The sequence below is a fragment of the Colossoma macropomum genome, unplaced genomic scaffold, assembly GCF_904425465.1.
Source record: "Colossoma macropomum unplaced genomic scaffold, Colossoma_macropomum, whole genome shotgun sequence".
Lineage (NCBI taxonomy): Eukaryota > Metazoa > Chordata > Actinopteri > Characiformes > Serrasalmidae > Colossoma > Colossoma macropomum.
In genome coordinates this window covers 8402719-8424655 of record NW_023494807.1, presented here as the reverse complement: position 1 = coordinate 8424655, position 21937 = coordinate 8402719, and the positions used below count along the sequence as shown (strand labels likewise).

General features: G+C 38.0%; 1 protein-coding gene across 2 annotated transcripts; it reads left to right on the top strand.

The window, feature by feature from the left end:
* The first annotated feature begins 1526 nt into the window (after positions 1-1526).
* nmd3 (NMD3 ribosome export adaptor) lies at positions 1527-19929 on the top strand. Of its 2 annotated transcripts, none has more exons than XM_036556022.1 (16): positions 1527-1727; positions 2377-2422; positions 3373-3507; positions 4573-4669; positions 4763-4843; positions 5699-5827; positions 7387-7477; positions 9083-9161; positions 9396-9492; positions 11980-12097; positions 14377-14522; positions 15272-15384; positions 16168-16240; positions 17012-17118; positions 18409-18479; positions 18754-19929. In XM_036556022.1, exons 2-16 carry the CDS (start codon positions 2379-2381, stop codon positions 18885-18887), a joined length of 1515 nt encoding a protein of 504 aa, XP_036411915.1. In that variant the 5' UTR covers positions 1527-1727; positions 2377-2378; the 3' UTR covers positions 18888-19929. The 2 variants fall into 2 exon arrangements, with proteins under 2 accessions (XP_036411915.1, XP_036411914.1); XM_036556021.1 differs by lacking the exon at positions 1527-1727 and adding an exon at positions 1954-1996.
* The last annotated feature ends 2008 nt before the right edge of the window (positions 19930-21937 follow it).

Sequence of the window (21937 nt, the reverse complement as noted above, 5' to 3'; positions counted from 1 at the left end):
TCCATCTAGTACCTTTGGGATAAGTTGGAGTGATCCAGAACTGATCATCCAACATCAGTACCTGACCTCACTATTGCTGAATCAAATCCTCACAGCAATGTTCCAACATCTAGTGTAAAGCCTTCCCAGAAGAGTAGAGCCTGTCACTGTAGTGAAGGGGGAAAACCTCCCTATTAATACCCTTCATTTCAGAAGAAACGCTGGATCAGAATGTGTCTACAAACTTTTGTAGATAAGTTATACTTTTAAAAGATTTGAAAATGTTATTGTCTGAAATGTTTGAAATATAAGGTAGGTGCTCTCCCATGTAAAGGAGTCCAGTCATTTTATTACCAACAGAAAGAAATTAGAACTTCTTCAGAACTTCTGTCTCCTATTCTTAGAGAGACACTCTGGCCAAAATAAACAAAATAAACATGGCTACATGTGCTGTAAACATGCCTACTCACACTCTACACTCTTAAAAAAGATGGTTCTGCAAGGGTTCTTTAGTGAAGACAATGGTTCTATTTACAACCATGGGATCTCTACAAAACCATGTCCATGCTTGAATGGTTATAGCACCAGAAAGGGTCCTTCTGTTGTTATCATGTCAAGCTTGTATAAAATAGAAGTGCTATATAGAACAATTTTCAAAAAGGTTCTGTATAGAACCATATACAACATATTCTCCAGCAATCTGAAGAACCGTTTCACCATGCAAAGAACCATATAAGCATGAAAGGACCAGAGGATGACCAACACAACCTGTCCTTAAAACATGGTTCTAAACCAGCACCCTTTACTAAAGAACCCTTAAAGAATCTTTCATAGGTGTGTACAGAGGTGCCTCAGTAGTGTCTAGAGTGAGATTTTCTGGGTTAAACATAAGGAAACACCCCTTCTGATGATGTATCTTGAGGGTAGGAGGAACTTCTGAAAATCTGAAAGTGCTTTGAGGTGGACACTGGACACGTCAGACTGTTTGAAATGGGTTTTTTAGACTAGTTTGCTATAACTAGCTATAACTGTTGGGAAGCTGATTTTGTTCTTTTCTTATTGTAGGTATACAACAACATAACATACCACAAGTAACAGCCAAGGGTGTACTTACAATGTACATTAAATAAACGATTTTGTTCTGTAAGCCTCTACTCGAGCGTCTGTTTGACGCAATGCATGCTGGTTATTGTAGTGAGACAACACTGAAAACACAAACAAGAAACAAAATCATTTCTGTCAAACCAATGAGATCGAGAGCTGCAACGTTGAGCTATAAAATATTACATTACACGACAGAAAACATATTAAATGCTGATTTTAGGCCTTTAAAACATAAGAAAGTCATGTATTGACAATTCTTATTAGGCTTTTACTGTTTGTTTTCTTTTTTTCTGAAATTATCTCCGCCCTATATAGAGTTATTATTATGCTCCACTATTTTATTATGAATAAATGGCATCAAAAATAAGAAATTATATAAAATAATTTCAGACAGAAAGTTCAATCCAGTCAGGCGAAGATCGGGCTGCTGTCGGGGTCCTTTGGCTTGACACTCCGCTTTACGTCACCAGACGGAGGAACGCACGTGTGGGTGAAATTTGTCTCGTTGTCGGATTAAATTTTATTTTCTTTTTCAGATAAAATTACTGTCCGTCGACGAGGATGTTCGGAACAACACTTTGATTTAGCCAGCGAACATTTACCGTCGTTTATATCCTCTACAGCGGCTTAAAAAGCACCGCAAGGTGAGTAAGTGAAGTTATGTTGCTACAGTTGATTAGCATCGGCGCGAGCCTCTGAAAAATACATATAAATAATATCGATCTTTAATATTTTAAGAAACAGTTTATTTAGAGGACTCACTGTCTATTTTATCAGCTCCACTTACTATATAGGTGCACTTTGTAGTTCTACAGTTACAGACTGTAGTCCATCTGTTTCTCTGCATACTTTGTTAGCCCCCATTTACCCTGTTCTTCAGTGGTCTGGACCCCCATGGACCCTCACAGAGCAGGTACTATTTGGGTGGTGGATCATTCTCAGCACTGCAGTAACACTGACGTGGTGGTGGTGTGTTAGTGTGTGTTGTGCCGGCACGAGTGGATCAGACACAGCAGTGGTGCTGGAGTTGGTCATAATGTTGTTCCTAGTCGGTGTATATGGTCAGGGGAGCTGATAAAATGGACTAAGAGTGTGGAAACACGGAGGTGGTTTAATTGTTATATTTCCTTGAGGTGGATCCTTTGGGTGCATGTTGCTCTCTTTGAGGTGGAATTGGAAATTTGAATAAAAAGCTATGAAGCACAAAGCTGAAAAAAGAAAATGTGTATTTTTGTGTCATTTTGCGTGATGGTAGTTTATTCTGTGCCTGAAAACTCTTTTCTTTTTTCATAGTCATGGAATACATGCATGCCCCAGCCACAAGCAGTCAAGGGAATATGTGAGTATTGCAGGTCAATAATGACCATCACGCATGAGTTTGGTTGGGCGATGTTTCGATCTTTTGGCCACATCACAGTTAGGGGTTGGGCGATAAAAGGGTACTAAGTTATACCACAATTTTTAAAAAGTAATGCTGGATTTTCGGAATTATTCAGTGTTAAATTTCTATTCCACGTCTGATCGGCAAGATAAACACATTCCATTCAAAACAACACGCTGCGCCTCTGATGTTCTAATCAAAACACTGTCTCTATCTCAAATGGCTCCCTGCTCCCTACATACTGCACCACATATAGTGGCCCCTGCACCCACAAAGTGCATCACATGTCTAATAAATAGCCCTCTGAGATTCAGCCATGTGTCCACAGTTCCATACTGGACAAACAGTGCACTATTTTGTTGCAGAAGCCAGAACTTGGTGCACTACACAGGAAGGATGGCGCCGTTTAAGATTCAGCCACTGACAAACTGCTACAACAGCTTTGCTAACTGAAGCTTAAGAGCAGGCTGTCTACAGACAAAAAAACACTTTATTTATTTATACCTCGCAATTCAACTCAGTCAAATGGAGCAAAGTCATCATACATGGATGATGGTGCTGCAAATGTGGACTTTTTTTGCCTTCATGTAGGAGCGGTGGTTGTGATTGCCTGTGGTTTTGGGTGCATCTTTGTGAAATCGGTTCGTGAGGCTGTTCAGACTGTAAGACAAGCAACCAAAATTTCTGTCAGAAATCCATCCGATCGTCCGACTGCTCAATCGGAGCTTGTTTGGGCAGTTAATTGGGCATCGTTTCCCCTCTTACACTGCACAACAAACGACAGCCGATGAAGCTGAAGTTTGGCCTGATCATGAAATTCAGTCAGCTCCAACCAAATTGGGCTCAAAAACGGGCTAAAATCGCACAGTGTACGCCTGGCTTAATTCAACACTACTGTCTCTCTGTAGCCTTTGCTGCACATGTGGCATCCCCATTCCTCCAAATCCAGCCAACATGTGTGTCTCCTGCCTGAGGAACCAAGTGGACATCTCTGAGGGAATCCCAAAGCAAGTCTCTGTGCATTTCTGCAAGCAGTGTGAACGGTACTAAATTTGTTTTCTACTTTTCATTTCTTTTTCTCTTTTGGTAAACAGCCCATATCATGATAACTAAATTTCCTTGCTTTTTAAAAGGAGCATCTAAAGTAGTATGTGAACAGGGTTAAAGTTTTCAGAACATGCCTTTCACTCCATACAGTCTAAATCCAGACATTAAGCAGCAAAAACAGTTTTGAACTTGTTGTTTCTATGATGTCACGGAAACCAATACATATACACACATCCATCTATTCAGCCTGTAGCAGTTCAGCCCCACCCATCAACACTGAATATAAAAGTAATGTTTCAGCCTGAGCTGTTTTCTGAATGGATATAAGTTACATGTATCAGTCTGAAAAGGACAATACCCAACATTTTTCTTGTATTTTATTTTATTTGTTTTAAAGTACCAAAAAATCTTTTTTACAGGACCATATTTTCAATTTCTCTTGTCTTTTTTTAATTAACAGGCTGTTTTTTGTTACTGTGCCTTCAAGACATATGTAAATAAGCCTCTGTTCTGGTTGACTTTGACTGCTAGGAAAATGGTCATCTGAAAATAAACTTTGTTACAAAACGTACAAATGTTATACGTGGACCTGAGGGAATGGAATACAAGAAAAATGTTTAATGTGGGCCTTTTACATACAGCCCTGTTAGATGAGAAGAATTTAATGAAAGCGTGGAAGGATTGAGTTGCTGGAGGCGTTGGGCAGCACTGATGGATCCGACAAAGAAACACCACGTTATCCAAAGTCATTTTGCTTGTTTTGAAAATTTGCAAATTCTCTCGAGTCTGTCAGATATGACATGTTTCGGAATGATCCAGTTAATTAATTCTTAGCCGACTACAAGGAAGTCAGCCCTGAGCGTTTTGAAATACTGACAGATTACATTGTAAGGGAGAAAGCTAATGTAAATGCTAATGCAAAGACTAAAGCCTGTGCATGTACAAGTTGAGGTTAATGGCCTTATATGCCATACACATTTCAGTTTGTGGTAGTTTTAGTGTTTTGTGAGGTGAATCAACTCTTTTGCCTGACTGACAGTTTCCCTTATCTGTTCCAATAGGTACCTGCAGCCCCCAGGAACTTGGGTTCAGTGTGCTCTAGAGTCCAGAGAGCTGCTCGCTCTGTGTCTGAAGAAACTTAAGAGCTCAATGACTAAGGTAAGAAACTCAGAAACAAGCTCACCATCTAGCACCTGTAGCATTCCCTGTGCTGTGTTTGTCTCACTAACCCATGTTTCTTATTCTGCTTAGGTCCGGCTCATAGATGCAGGGTTCTTATGGACGGAACCTCATTCTAAAAGAATCAAGATGAAGCTGACTATACAGAAAGAGGTGATTTAGCAGGCTGTTAACCCACCAGTGAAGCAGCCTCATAATCTCCCCCACTGTTCAGAAGTTTGGAATCGCTATTTTAAATCCTAATTTAAGTCCTAATTCTGTTGCAGATATGTGTATAAAATAATTCTAATATGTTTGATTCTATAGACTTAAGTCAACTTGTAGGAATCTGGGAAAATGAAGAAGTTTTCCATGATGAATGAAGTTGCAGCTGATTCTATAATAACTGAGAAAGCAATATAGCATGAAGAATTAACTTGTAATCCAGTTAATATCCCGAACAATTACAGTTTATTATTAAGTAACATTTACAGTATTTTGGGCGACGGAAGACACGTTTTGGTGTGTAGTTTAGGGCTGAATGGTTCATGGAAAACATCTAATTGTGATTTTTATGACCAATATTGTGTCTGATTGTAAATTGCGATTATTGTCTACAAAAGATAATCCAGGCCTGTTATTTTGGTCAAGACAACTAGAACATCCACTTTTTTCTGACTTAAGGTTGTTTGGTTGCTTCTGATTGGTCTAAGACATCTACAGGAAGTTTGCAGTCTCTGTTGTTAGGTTAAATTTCCCCACTTAAAGCTTAAGAGGTCATTGAAAATATAGACTAAAAATAGAGTTGAAGCTCTTGCAATCTGAAAATGACACGCTTAAATTGCCATTTCTATATAAAAGATTAATCTTTCAGCCCTACTCTAGTTTAAAACGGTCCAGACTACAGTTTATAAGTTCTAATTGAACACATTTGTTATATGATAATGGATTCCAGACTTTTGAACGTTAACACATGCTGTGAAATCTTGAGTTTGTTGGTCCAGTAGTCACTGTGTGGTCTCTCTGTAGGTCATGAATGGGGCGATCCTACAGCAGGTCTTTGTGGTGGAGTTTGTGATACAGCCACAGATGTGCGATGACTGCCATCGAGTTGAAGCCAAAGACTACTGGAAGGCAGTTGTGCAAGTCAGACAGAAAGTAAGGACCTGTTATACATAGCTTTGTTTGTCTGAGCTTGAGCTGTATCTTTTGTTAGATAGGAATGTTTAGTATTACAGCTTGGAAGCCACATAGCAAACCAGCCACTTCAGGCGTTAATAGTTGCACATGAAAAAGTGCCGTTATTTATATGGCAGATAATCGTCAGCCGAAATTTCCCACACAGCACTGAAAAGGAAATGTAGTCCAAAACCAGGGATGTGCTTGAGTACTCAGGTCACTGTTTGAGGTGCCAGTATTTGAAAACTAAAATCAGTGTTCAGGTACTTGTTGCGTTTTATTGCAAGAAGAGCGAGAAAACATACAGACTAACAACTCTGCTTTTATTTGCTGAGAGGGCAGAGAGAGCACGACTGTGTTGCTAACTAGACAACAACAACTCCGGCAGGTGTTAGATGGATCAAGAAACAATGGCAATATGTTACACTGGCAAATAACATGTTGACACATCATCCACTGAGGAGAAAATACCTTGTGTAGAAAATGATTTTTTCATCAGCATCCAATGTATTAGCTTGGTTAGCTCGTTAGCTCATCTGAAGTAGCAGCCTTCCTTACTTATCCTGCACAAAAACCTAGATCAGAGATCACTAATAGGCAGACCGAGGTCCGAGTCCAGACCTAGACGCCGTCCTATGCGGACCTGGACCTATAACCAGTAAACCATGGAGAATTATTTAGTTCCGACGGATGGTCCTATTTTGATCAGCGTAACTTTTCTAGCCTTTACGGTTTCGCTTTAGTGGCCCAGGAAACTCACGCAATCCCAGTCATGTGCGTTGTAAATGTCACGTGATACTACTCAGCCAATCAGATCTGTGCATTACGATGCATGCTGAGACTCGAGTGAGTGATGTACACACGGGGAGGGACGAGAGAAACAGAAGTCGGAGAAGAAAGTGAGTCAGAGTCATGTCGTGCTCTAAAAAGAGAAAACTGACGATAAATGTTGTTAATATTATTGAATTGTACTTTATTTGATTTGACATTCAGTTGACTGAATAAGATGTTTATATAACTACTAGGCTACTTCAGGAAACAGTATATGGCACTGAATAATGATCCCTATTAGACATTATGATGTTCCGGACCTTTGCTTGAGGAAATTTTCTCTAACTCGACCTCATTGAATTTTAATTAAATACCCCTGACCTCGATGTTTTTGAATATGTTTTGCATGCTGCAGTGTTTTTGTGCAATACCCGTAACCCGGATATCCCGTTCCTGAACTCTTACAGATACTCGAACATCAAAAATAGTTGCTGATCCTTCTCCAAGACTTAATCAGTGTCCAGGAACCTGAAGCATAATGAATCAGTGCAGAAGCAGTTGTAAACATGACACAGTTAGCTTGACCTGCTTTGTTTGCCAGAACTTTCAGGATGGGAGGCTGTTGTTATTGTGGGCCTACTTTAACAGTGTCTGAGATTATACTGCCTTACATACACTATCAGTTTTGTGAAGCTACCTGAGCTATGTGAAGGTGTAATGAGCTTTGCTTATGCTTTTTTTTCCCCCCTTTCCTTTTTCTTGTATAGACTGTTCACAAGAAGACGTTTTATTACTTGGAACAGCTGATTCTGAAGCACAAGGTGCACCAGAACACTCTTCGCATCAAGGAGATTCATGGTATATTTTGTTTTTTTAATGAAATATAAAATCATTCTCATATTCCATAAGACAGACATTGATGCTGATTCTTCTAAATTAGAAATCAGCTCTTTGAAAATTGAGCTGCAAACACATTTAGACATGAGCACAATGGTGAATTGCATTAGTGTCCAACAAAAATATGCTGTCTCAGGTATGATCGTGGTTTGTACTTCCTAAAACCTTATGCATCTGAATGTGTAGCCACCACCCTGTTTGGAATGATAAGAATTTCTCACTCTATTACATGGAAATGGCCATTGCACTTTCTACTGACTGTCTTTTTTATTATAATAAACTGGTGTTGCAGGCTCAAAGTGGGCAGATAAACTGATTTGCTGTCTTGTTTTCTAGTTGTTTATTATTAGGGGTGGGCTGTATGACAGTATATACTGTTATTGTGAAAATTGTCACATTACGCCACAACACGCTTTTCTGAACATATTGTGAATATTGTCAGTACTTAGAGTTCTATATAACACAGTATGTAAAATATAGTTTTACTAATTGGGCTTCTTTTGTCTGTTGTATATTATAAATCCTCAAAAAAAACCCAAATGTTGTGATACGTATCATGTATCGTAAAAAAAAATGTTGAAGTATTATGATACTAAATTTTTGCGAAATTGCCCACCCCTTCTATCAATATGTATCTTCTCCCAAAGACAGAAACTGCTCAGGCTCAAAACATTACTCATCATGCTCTGTAAAGGTGTTACAGCACTGGTCAGAGGTTTATTTAACTTATATTGTTTTTGTTAGACTTATGATTTCTAAGAAATTATTTTTAATTTCATTTACCTCAAGCAAACAAACAAAAATGTTATGTTATAACATATTACGTTAGTTATGTTCTAATTTCTGTTCAGAACTGTAGCCTTAACTGTATATTAAGCATCCAACCTCCAGCTCTGTGGTTAATTAAACCAGTTAGACCTTAACATTTCTAACATAAGCTAACCCAGGGTTCCTGCACTGTTTTAAAAATCAAATTCTGTACTTTTTAAAACCTTTTTATAACCTCAGCATGGCAGTAATACTACCATTTTCACCACATCATGGTGCACACGAGATTACACAATCCTTACATTGTCCTTACATACCTGACCCCTTAAAATATGCCTGTACATTCCTAAATTGACATCATGTATTGTAATTTCAGAGACAGTTTCAAGATTTTGCAAGACATATTAAGGATCTAAGAATTAGCCCTGTTGGTCACAGTAGTTTGTTTGGCTCACCTGTCCCTTTAAGACCAGCCCAGTATTCCAGATCTGCCGAACTGTTCTCTCAGCAGTTCCTTCTCGCTATTTTTGGAACAGTGGAAAGACCTCAGAAATTTCAGCTGCACGACTCTCGGCTGATAATCAAGGCAGTGATGCAGAAGCTGAGGTCACGGGTGGGAAAGTAGATTTAAAGCTCTGAAAGCATGACATGTGGCGGCCATATTGGACGCCCCTCCATCTGGCCTGCGTTACAGGGGAATGTTCTGTGCTGTGTTGCGTTGGAAGCACGACAGTTGGCAGATTGACTGATTTACAACTCTATTTTTAATAGCTTCCTTTTGTATACTCTTTTTTTTAGATGGTATTGATTTTTACTATGGCTCCAAGCAGCATGCCCAGAAGATGGTGGATTTTCTACAGTGCACCGTCCCCTGCAGGTATGAAGTGAACCCTACCTGTTCCCCCTCACAAAAATGTGTCAGGAGTAGACGGTACAAAAAAAATGAATTAGGGTTCACCTGATTGAATGGAATTCCACTCAACATGTGCATTCAATCAGCATATGCGCTCTGTAATAAATCCTGCTTTTTTTTCCATTTTGGAAAAACACATTTTTCTGCTGTATTTTGTTGATTATGAAACTAATGAATTACCATATCTTTGTTCTGCAGATCAAAGGCTTCCCAGCGCCTCATCTCTCATGATGTACACTCAAACACCTACAACTACAAAAGCACCTTCTCGGTGGAGATTGTACCCATCTGTAAGGTATGCATCACTTACAAAACCTTCTTAGCAGAGTTCTTACACATGCAGGCTTTAGAGTTCAGCATCCAACACTAATTTATGGCCTGTAGAGATGGGAGCGTTATCATTCCTGCCACTGATGCAATTGGGTGGGTGTGTGTGAGTGCAGCCAGGTTTCCATTCAAGCTGTTAAATTATATTTAAGCGGATAACTGTAATGTTGCATGATTTTTCCATCAGCTCTGTACAAGAGAGTCAAACTTTTCTGATAGGTATGTAAATGATTAGCAGATAAATGTTGTTTAACCTTTTCAACTTCTTGAGACCACCGGTGGTTCCAAAACGCACTTCATCATATTCTTCATAACTTTTATATTTCATAAGCTACATTCAAAAGGTGGGTGTCATATGAGAGCTGTAACTGTCTTCTTTCCAGTCAAATAGATGTGAAATGTAATTTTAAACTCTTATAATAAAAGAAGCTGAACTCAAAATTTTTTTGTCTACTGAAAGTCGACCCATTTTTCCACAAATCTGGGCTATAAACGATAAGCAGATGGCGTCTCTTCAGTGATCTGCTCTGTAAAAGTTTTTATAAAATAATACAAAGAGCGTCTAAGATTTGTGGCTTTCAGCAGTAAATTGTAAGCATACAGCAATATGTGTATGATCATAAACCACATTTTCTGTTGATTTGAGGGGAGCCTTTAAAAAAATAAATAAATAAAATAAAAATGTACATTTATTTCATGCAGTTACTGAATAATTTGCCTTACAGTTTGGTCATGTAAATTCAGATGGAAAAACCAAAATATACCCTGGTCAATAAGAGGTTAAGGACAAATAAACAAGTGTTCAACCAGTGTATTTCATTTTCCTATAAACAGCAGTTCTTATTTGAAAAGTCAGGCTTATTACTCAAGTAGAGGAATGTTTAAAAATTTTACACAGTGAGGCTGCAATAGGCAACTGGTTCTGGTAGATAGGCCTACTTAAAAAATGAAGCATTCAGCTAAAAATAGGGCTGTTTACTTCTGTTTACTTCATCCACATGCTGATGCCTGACCCCACCTCTCAGAACTGCATACCATGTTAAATGGTCCATACGAGGAACCCTTTAAGATAAAAAACTTGGGCAAATTCAGTTATTTGCGCTTGTAAGTTTGCATTTATAAAGTATTTAACAGTGACTCTGCCAGTCAGCTTTCAGGACTGGAACTTTGCGTTTTGTAGTTGATATTTTGATGGGTTGCCGGGTGATTTGCTGTCAAACAAGTTAAGTTTTGTCCCTACAATCTACATCATGTTAGTAAAATTACTTCTGAGAAAAAGGAATGAGTTTACAGGGAAGTCATTTATGTGGAGCAGCCCCTTCGCTTTGTAATGGTCAAATACCCTGATTATCTTGATTCAGATTGATCTAACGACCAAGCCAGTTAATTTGTTCTGATCCATTTAAATAAATATGTCTATTCGTAATGCAATTACAGAAGGGGACGTGAATAAACACCACGAAAATGCTGAATATTCTGAGATGATTTTGGTGCATACTCGATGTGATACTTTTATATTATTTATAATTTATTTATTTATATTTTACTTTTATAATATTTATTTATTTATTTAATTTTTTTTTGGGTGGGGGGAGATTTGGCCATGCTCTTTGTACTGTGAAAAAACAAGGCAGAAATTCTATCAAAAAGTAATCATTTGCTTTACATGAAGCAGGCAAACTGTAACTTTTTACAGGCGAATGAAAGATTTCTCAGTCTCATTCAGGGACTAAAATGTTAAGCTGTTTCACACAGCTCAGATATCCATAACTCTGTCTGAGCTGCTTTTGGAAATGCAGCTCCACATGAGACAAAACAAGTGGGCTGAATGTCTTCAAGTTCAAATACTATTTTCTTTGCTCCTCACAGATGAGACAAGTAGTGACACTGGACAGGCTACTTTTCATTTGGGAAAAGCGAAACTGGCGTAAATAACTTCACCACCTCATTCGGAAGCTGAAACTTTAATTGCTTCCACACTGGCTGTAATTTGATGTTCGTAGCCCAATCTGAGCCCTGTTTGAGCTGCTTTTGGCGTTTCTGTTCCTCTTGACATTCCATTTGCTGGAAAACAGCTGACCCGTCATCTTGGTTGTCGTCATGCTAGCATCAGAGACTACCATGATTGGTCACAGAGTTCATGTCATAAAATCTTAAAGGGTGAATAAGATGTCACATTTTCACCATCTAAAAAATTGTGTTTGGCAAACAAGATACCGTCAGTTTGACGAGTGATCCAATTAATTTATTGTAGTATGAATAAATTGCACAAATAAATCGTGCTCAGTGTGTAAGGCCTTTTAGACTGCATAGTTTGGATGGGGGACACTAAAATTGCTTTGTCATGTCCTGTATACTACTGTCACTGTCATTACCCGTGAAATGACCATTCTGGGCCCGTCCTGTTACTCTGTGTAACTCAATTGTTTTGAATGAATATATGTGTCTTTCTCAGGACAATGTGGTGTGTCTGTCACCTCGTCTGGCTCAGAGTCTGGGGAACATGGGCCAGGTGTGCGTGTGCATCCATGTGACCAGCACTGTCCACCTCATCGACCCAAACACCCTGCAGCGTGAGTATTGCTGGCATTCTTGGCCGCACACAGCATCTGGTTGGATTGCAGGTTTAGTTGACTTGAATAAACTTGGCACATAAATGGAATAATAACATGTGTGACTGATTCAGGGTTAGAGGGAGTTAAACAACAAGAGCAAGAAAAAAGCAACAAATGTGGGTCTGCAGTCCTTTTATTTTTAATCATATTGCATAAGGGTGTCACTATTACATGAGTAATAAAATAGCGTACTGTTTATTTTGATGTCTTGTCAAGTAATAAAAATAGATGAATAAACCAAGCATATAAAGATCCCAGTATGCTTTACTGGAAAAAAGACAAAGGCTTTTAAAACCATTTCATTAAAGGGCTCGTATCATGTTCACTTTTTTAAATGAGTTTGGTCCAGTGTGTAAGTAGTCTTAGTTTCAAAATATACAATTAGAGCCCGACAGATAGATCGGTATTGGCCATATCATTTATAACGGCCAATAAACAAAGAAACGGAGAGGCGGAAGACAGATCCTTCCAACCAGGGTCCGAGTGTTGTCGTTGCATAGTTCATCAGAGGGCGCTCTGCAGCTTCACTGTTGGCAATACACGTTTGGAACACCACGAATCACAACAGTCAGCTGACCCGAGTCAAGCAGAGTAACTTTACCCCATGAAAGAGGGTATCAGTGTTCATAGTAAGTGGATAATTGTCATGTGAAATACGTTACCTAAATAATAATAAAAATATCCCCATCACTTCTCCTCTTAGCTTAAACAAGCCTGTCAACATTCGTGTCGGCTGTGCCTGCTTTTTACTGCAGTGACGTTAAAGCTGGGCCTGTCAGGCAAACATGTCTGTAGTTACTAGTGTTGTACTCAAGGCCAGTAGAGCCGAGTCAAAACCAAGACTTTTAGTAGTTGGGTTCGAGTCAAGATCTGGAGTTGCTGAGACCAGATTAAGATGATATATAATTTTTTTAAAATAAAAATATAAGCAAATGAAATTAATTTGTAGTTAATTGTACATTCATTATCAGGAATTATACATTATATATACCAATACACAATTTTAATTTATAATTTACTTTGTGTATATATGTGTGTGTGTGTGTGTGTGTGTGTACGTACATATATGAGCTTAAAACATTTATTATTAATTAATTAATGATTAAATACAGATAACATTAGATTTAGTCAAACTTTGCATTGTAACTGGAAGCAGTGGTGAAGTTGCGGTCTGTTCTTTTCTTCTCTAAAACTTATTTGAAATCACCACCTAAGTCAAATGATCATAAACTACATTCATTTTTATTATTTAATGAACACATAGTAATAAAAATGTTCTGTAACTGACTGTTGTAGGGAGAAGTTAATATTACACAGTTACATAAAATCGTGAAAATAGCTAAAAATACAGCAAGAAAAGCCAAAGATGAATTACAGGTAATGATCTTCTATTAACAGAATTGTAAACAATGTAATGAGCAGTGAATTTCTGCAACATTATTATTCTTTTAATGCTAGTAATGTTTTCTGATATGGAGTTTTACCTTAAATGATGCTTGAATGTCTCAGTGGCCTGAGGCACCAGAATGTAACTGCTGCACCATTTAAGGTGGATCGATTGAAAAAGGTGAGAAATTTAAACAAGAAGCTGGCGAATGAGAAGCTTTGTGTGAATCGAGCCATCAAAATGTCTTACATATAGTTTTAAGTAGAGACTCAGCTGGTATCGACAACAGTTTCCAAGTCCATCACGCCCTGAGACCGAGACAGGACAGAGTCCCAATTAGGTCGAGACTGTTAGTTAAGACTGGACTCGAGTATTACAACACTAGTACTTGCATTCGGTGCATTGAGTATTTTGCCATTATGTCTCAGGGCTATAAGCTTATTACTTATGCTGAAATGTGTTTAAGATAAGATAAGATAAGATAAGATAATCCTTTATTAATCCCACAACGGGGAAATTTGCGGTGTTACAGCAGCACAGAAGACAGAGCAGCAGGAAATATACAAACAATATATAAAATAGAATAAACAATAAAAATATAAAGATATATGTATATGTACAAAAATTACAAGAAAAATATACAAAGTATTAAATTTAAATTTAGAAACATTAGACACTTTAGACAATTTAGATACATTAGACACTATGGTGTCTGTGAGCACAAGCCCCTATCAACAATGGCGTATCCGAAGATCTCCCTGCTACTTAGTGCCCACAAAATAATTTTCTGACATCTAGTAACAGCGGTGCCCAGTTTTGTAGCTTAGCAATTTGTACTATTGCCTTGCAGTTGCAGAAGTAGATGCCAACACTTACTGGCGCAACCCTTTCAACAGCCTCTGTAGTCCACGACAGCTGGAGGAGTTCATCGTCATGGATATCGACATCATCAGGAACCAGAAATTAGGAGCAGGAGCTGGTCTGAGGTCCAATCGGGTAAGGAGTAAAGACAGACAAAACATCATCTTAAAAGGGAATTTGACAGATTTTTCCAAATTTCTGTGGACTTAAGATTATTAAGGTTATTATGAGATGCTTATGAATACACTGTCTGTTGTCATTGTTCCATGCTTGTTTTGAGAGATTTTTGATTTATGTTTTTTGGTTGTTTTTTTTCCCCAACATCAACATTCTATATAAAAATACATGTAGGTTCACTGGTGGTTTTGGATAGTAAATAAAATGGCTATATTTGTGTTGTAGTCATTGTGACCCTTGGTTCCCATCACCACCACTGTAAAGAAATTTCTCTGCAATCAACCATTTCACACCAAACCACTCTGAATAAATGTTTGGCTCAATTATTGAATTACGGACATTTTAGAAAATTTGATTTTTTTTTTATTAGAAAACCTCTGAAATGAGACATTAGGGGGAAAAGTAAACGTGTGGTGTTCTGTTCTTTGTGCTGATAAAAATGTGAGATGGAATCAGTATTTCTCAGTTGTGTTTGCTGTTCTTTGTTTTATTGAAACTCCACTGGAAACAGCTTTTGAACAAATGTATGGCTGATCTCACTCTTTTCTGGACCTTCTGAAGTTCTACACTTTACACTTTTGTCTTGATGAAGTATAGAAATTAATATCCCATCTCTTCTGGTTTACAAACTTTCAGTGTTGCATTTTCCCAGTATCTGATTAACAGCATCTGACTAACAGTGTGTATGTGTATGTTCATTTCAACAGCACACTTTGGCTGAGGTGTGGGTTCAGAAAACCTCTGAGATGGCCACCAGTCAGCAGTATCACTGCCGCACCTTCCTGGGCCACCTGCTCAACATCGGAGATCTGGTGCTGGGGTATGAGCTAATCGAACTAATGAGTGTTTTTATAGCAGTGGGTTTCAGTTCCAGTATCTACGGGACCCTGTGCTGCACTCCACAGTGTTCTAGCACTTACACTACAGCTCACTTTGTTGTTAGTCAAGCATGTTGTTACCTTAGGTGGGGTTGTCATTGTGAATTATATTAGTAATCCATGAATTTCTTTGTAATTTTGACAATCACCTAATTAGATTTTAGGCTGTTTTACCTCCCTTCATTCATTTAATTTCCAGAGAAAACAGCCATTATGGTAAAAGTTCTTCATTTTTCAGCATCTGGGGAGAAAAAGCGGATAATGTTTAATAGAAAACCGTACAGAGGCCTTCTTCCTTTCAGACCCATAGCGCTGAGTTGTCTTCTCACAGTGGAAGGATGAACAGAAACACCTGTGGATGTTTTCAGATCTGAAGCAGCTTGATTTTCTCCTCTCTCTCAAAGATGAAAGCATTAAGTGCTGTTTATCTGATGGGGACAGTTCTGGTGATCTGTGAGGTCCTTCACAGTTGTTAGGAGTCCCACTTTCCTTAGTTAATCTAATATCCTCAGAAATGTCTCCTGAAAAATGAATAACTTGTGCTCATGGCTGTTTTGACTGGAAATTAAATAAATGAAGGGTAGTCTTTTATAAGCTGATGAGCTTTTACTCATACCATGAATACGTTTGTGGTCCAGTATGTGTTATATTAATTGAGAATGCTAAAGACGTGTGGTGGATTCTTTTTTTAATGTTTTTTTTTTTTGTTTGTTTTCATATTCAAGCTACGACTTTGCCAATGCTAACATCAATGATGAGTTCCTCAACAAGATGAATCCGCACCATGTTCCTGATGTGGTAAGAGCAGCTTCTAATGCAAGTCATGATCTGCATAATGAAATCATGAACCCAAATCTTACGTTCTACTGCCCCCTAGTGATGTGCTACACTAATCCACTTGTGCAGCTTTTGGTTTAAAAACAGTGGGCCTCATTCATGGGCCCGTTCTTGATTCTGCCATTCACCAGTGTTTTCTTATTTGAGATTTGTTCTTGGGTAAGAACAGAATCTACACACACTCAAGAGCACAAAGGTGCAAACAGTTTTACAGTTTAAGAACACGTCATGAATCTGACTAGAATCAAGAACTAAAGAAAAAAACTTTTTTTTTCTATGTATCATGGAACAGATTGGAGTTCAGTGGTCAGCTTATTTAAAAAAAATAAAATAAAATAACACAAAGGACGCCATGCTTTTAGCACACAAAATACGAAGCAGAATGTATTCAAACAAGCGATAGCACATAAATTGAAAATCCCGGAAACAAATCTGTGAAAGAAAATAAAATCGGTACAAGATGTGAAGCTCAGAAACAGATTTATTAGCAGTGATCAGAAAAGAACAAATTGCTACTCAAATGCAAACTGACACCACACTGGAAGCCATTTAATAAATTGCTCTGTTTGCAAAATTAAATTAATTTATTGCTATTAAATATGCCAACAATAAAACATTATTCTATATCTTCAGTATTCTCCCATTTTTTGTTATTCTGTATCTTCTGTATTCTCCTTTATAAGTCTGGGACTGTTTGATCAGAATAATAATATAAATTCCCTCTGTTTTCAGGTTCTGATTAAGAAGAGCTACGACAGAGCAAAGCGGATAAAGCGCAGGAACTGGAAGTTGAAGGAACTGGACAGAGACAGAGAGGGCATGGACACAGATGATGAGAGGTAAGGAAGCATCAACGGACCAGACGCAGGTTATGGAAAAAGAGGTCACTGGCCGGGTTTCCATCTAGCAGTCGAATAAAAATTTAGCGAAGAAGTGGCAACCTGTGTTTATTAGCTCTGTACAATAGAATAAAACTTTATATCATATTCGTAGTAACACTTCTGAGAAATATGGAGCGATTATACAGAGAAATCTTTAACGCTGAGCGGCTTCTCGCTGCTGTTTTGTTTAATTTTATGACTGTATTTCAGATCAAAAGAGTGCAGAGATCACAGCCCAGGAAAATTGAAGCGGCAGGCACCTTTGTTCTTTTACTTTCTAATGTTACTATATCAATGTCATTATTATTTTTTCTTTGAAAAAGATAAAGGAACGTTTTAAATTCTTTTTCAGTTCTCTGGTACCTGCTGTCTACCATTGCTTCAACTGGGCAAAAACAGAACTGTTTTATTCGCTTTTATGGTGTTTATTTACACACACATTATCAATCATCACATTTCTTTTTTTGGTTAAAAATGTATCTGCCTCAAGCTAGCAAATAAACACCCCCCTCAACACACCTAATTCCCTTACTCAGCTACTGAAAGGCTTGTCAATTAGCTGGTGAGTTGAATCAGGTAAAGGAAGGTAAATTGTAAGTGATGCTGTACAGGGTTTCCTCAGGCATGTAATTCAAATGCTATTCTTCCTTCTATAGCAGTATGTAAGTTTAAATACCTTATCACATTACACAAATCTTAAATAATACTGTTTAACACTATTAAAATATTAACTGAAGTGCAAGTTTGTTCTGGTGAAGGGCTGATTATAGTGCTCAGAGTGGTGGGTGTGTGCTGCAGTGATTTTAAGTGCTTCAACTTAACAAAAATAAAATCCTGACTAATTCAGCTTGTATGTGTTATTTTTAATATGGCTGTAAATATGAAGTTGTAATTAGTGGTGAAGGTGTGTCAATGCTTGAAAAGACTGTTCTGTCTTAAACCTTAAAATTTTCTGAAATAACTTTGTCAAAATTGAAGGAAGTACCATTAATGAGTCAGGGGGGAAAAGGCTAAAATTGGTGTTTTCCCATTTAATAGGCCAGAATAGGTCTAAAAATATGCTGATGGAAACCCAGCTATTGTCACCTTTTATGAGGTTGCACAGCAAGCTTTAAGTTTTTCTGCTCAAATTTAAATTGGGACCCAGTTCTAGACCACTTTAAGTGTAAGTAATTGGATTGCTAATTACACAATCTGTCCTTGTTTGGGTTGTATAATGTTTTTAAAATACATTTTGGTCCATTTTAGGCAGTACCAAGACTTCTTGGAGGATCTTGAAGAGGATGAAGCTTTGAGAAAGAACATCAACATCTTCCGAGGTGAGAAGGCCAGCTACTATTAAAACAATAAGCCTGTGGGAGCCTTGTGATGTAGTGTCTCAAAGGAGTATAGCCAAAGCGCAGGGCAGTTTTATAATGTGGTAGTTTAACATTAAAATAATATTTATTGTTGTCAAACAACATAATGGTTAAAAATATTTCCGCAACTTCTGTCACGTTCAATACCGAACTGAAAAGAAATAGTTTTATATTTTGGACCCTGTTGACCTAACCCTAGTACAGATATGCTCATCATGTCACTTTGCATTTTCAGATGCTGCCAAGATTCCTGTGGAGAGTGACACGGATGAAGAGGGTGCTCCACGGATCTCTCTGGCGGAGATGCTGGAGGAGCTGAGTCTCAGTGATGCCACCGGAGGAGAGGGAGCAGACATGATGACAGATTAGACATCCCTAACTCAAACTGAAAGAAAAAAACAGTAACACTTACTGTAGGGTGACGTTCACAAGGCTATGACACCTGATTAAGCTTGTCATGACATTTGACTTAAACCTACGTAAACATTTATGCAGGCTTAGTTCAGTGGGTAGCAGCAAATGTTAACTGATATTAAGTTGACATGACATCTGTGTCAGATGACATGGATGACGTTGGGCTATCTTGACATAGCATGTTATTACAACTTACTTTGTTGCTTATCACAGTGACAATGCTGATAATGTGACAGCTTATAGATGGTATAAATGGTCAAATAACACTCATGTTATCTAAGGGTTACAGAAAGCGTCACATATTGTGACACACACTGTGCTACAAAGTCATACAAAGTGTCATGACAACGTCAGAAAAAAGCAGTGTCACTTGTCAAATGTCATGTCAACCAAAGAATTGGCAACTGCAACCTTTATGACAAGTGACGCTGATTGGAATAAGTATTTATAAATGTTTAGGTAATTTTGTTTACAAAAGTTTGACAGGTGTCATGAACAGCTTATGTAGGTGCCTCATACCTTGAGAAACCCTGCCCTACAGTGAAGTGTCACTGGAAAACAGAAAACATGCTGCCCTCACAAGCTTTATATCTCAAAATAGCCTGGCTGTTGAGTCACAGTGAGTTTGAATGGTGAATTCAAACCCACTGATGGCTGAGACTTGTCAGTGCGAGTCCTAGGGGAACCCTTCACTGCAGGTTTGTTTTTTTTACCCCTTCAACACACTTAATTCAGCTCAGGAGAAGCTTGAAAATTTAGCTGGTGAGTTGAATCAGATAAACTGATGCAGTAACAGGTTTCCCTTGGGCATGCAATTCGGAAGCAACTCTTCCTTCTACAGAACCGTATGTAGGTTTTAATACCTTTCTATCACTTTACAAAACATCTTAAATAATATAATACTGTTAAAATATAAACGGAATGCCAGTTTATTCTGGTGAAGGACTGATTATAGTGCTCAGAGTGGTGGGTGCGTAATAAAATCCTGACTAATTCAGCTTGTATGTGTTATTTTTATCATGGCTGTGATATGAAGTTGTAATTATTGGTGAATATGTGTGTGTGTGTGTGTGTGTGTGCGTGCTTGAAAGGCCTGTTCTGCTCAAAGCAGCGCTATGAAATGATTTTTTTGTTAAAATTGAAAGAGGTAGCATTACTGAGTTAAGAGGGGGAAAAATTGGCTAAAATATGGTAAAGCCTAGAATAATAATTTCCAAGTCAGAGGCGATGAGTTGGACTTTGCGGGAGTTTTCTGGACCACATCAACACGTCTTTACGTTTCAACGCATCACTCAAAAAGAAGGTCCAGCTCAACCTGGTCTCAGATGCAAAATCACTGTTAAACTGATGAGGATATGATGACAATAGTAGATAATTCACTCATGGTTGGAAGATGTGTCAGTTTTGACCGAGTTCTCTTTTTGAATTCTCTTTAAACACACAGTCGTCAGATTCATCCCCATGGGGAGGCGGTCCGAAGTACAACCCATGTTGCAAAATGTTCTTCTGCACGTTGCTTTTATTTCCACCAGAGAGGTCTCCAAATCCCCAAATTTTACATTGTAGCTAAAAGCAAACGGCTAACTTTCCAATAGTGGCCATAAAATTAATCCTCTTGTTAAAATGGTTGTTTCATATACAAGTATACTTTTCCATACATTCACTGTACATACCAGTTTCCTCATAGTTTAAAAAAATAAAAACTGTATATTTATAAAAGATTTATTGCTCATTAAATCAAACTAACATTGAATTTGTTTCTTATCAACCTCAGTGAGGACAGTGAATGTGTGCTATCATCAGCTTAGTACTGTCAGAAGGCATAAGGTGCTAGGTAAAAGGTATTTTTTTTATTTCTTTATTTCAGAATACCAGTATAGACCATATATGGCCCATTACTGGTTGCCATAAAATACACAAACACAAATTCCAAAATAGCAACCTTACATTCATTCATTCATTCACTCATTCATTCATTCATCTAAACTGCTTATCCTCCTGTTTCATGGGGTGCTGATCATTGGATGGAAGGCAGGAAACACCCTGGAGAGGCCACTAGAGGCCGCAGGGGCAACTTTACAGGAGAGGGCAAAATGTTCTTTACTTTTAATGGAAGTTAATGAAATGAGATTTTGTTCCAAGCGATTTTAGAGTATCTCTATTGATCTATTCAGTATGAAATTTTCACGCAATGTAAGGGGCAGCTGGTGTGTTCAAGTGAAGTAGAAAAATGAAAACCGATAGAAACGAATTTACTTTTTTTTTTTAGATATATTTTTTGCAGTACATATGGATAGGAAACATTTATTACAGATACCTTCAACATTTCAAAAACAGAATATGAGTAATACAGCCCCATAATACAGAGAATCAAGAAAGGTGCGTAAAACAGACCTCTGATAACCACTTGAGTAGTGTCTACAGCAGTCACTCTCGGTCAGGTTCAAGGCCTCAAATGGTCATTAATAAACATTTTCAGTTCTGCTGATTGTGTACGCCTGGACCAACTGTCCTAACACCAAAACCGAGGCACTGGTGACAGTGGTCCAAATTCGAGCGTTCACCTGATGCAATTACATTACAGACATAATCATACAATCAAATGAGAAAGTCTTCTTTTTTTACAACATAAATATGTTAGAATATTAACACCCTTTATTAGAAGTTATTAATTCATGCCAGCTTAAAGAAATCATAAAAATGAGGAATGTGCATTCTGAAGGCCTAAAATAATAATTTACAATACAACAGGTGTTGGGTTGGACTTCGTGGGAGTTTTTTGGACCTCATCAACATATGGAGGACCAGAGGATGACCAACACAAACTGTGCAGCAGCAGATGAGCTATCGTCTCTGACTTTACATCTATAAGGTCGACCAACAAGGTAGGAGTGTCTAATAGAGTGGACAGTGAGTGGACATAGTGTACCAGTGCAACACACATTAACACACCACCACCATGTCAGTGTTACTGCAGTGCTGAGAATGATCCACCACCCAAATAG

What these genes read in the sequence shown, in the direction of transcription:
- nmd3 (XM_036556021.1), top strand. An exon ending in TCGCATCAAGGAGATTCATG is followed by an intron (nt 7,478 to 9,082) that starts GTATATTTTGTT and finishes TCTTTTTTTTAG; the next exon opens with ATGGTATTGATTTTTACTAT. An exon ending in CTGGTCTGAGGTCCAATCGG is followed by an intron (nt 14,523 to 15,271) that starts GTAAGGAGTAAA and finishes TCATTTCAACAG; the next exon opens with CACACTTTGGCTGAGGTGTG.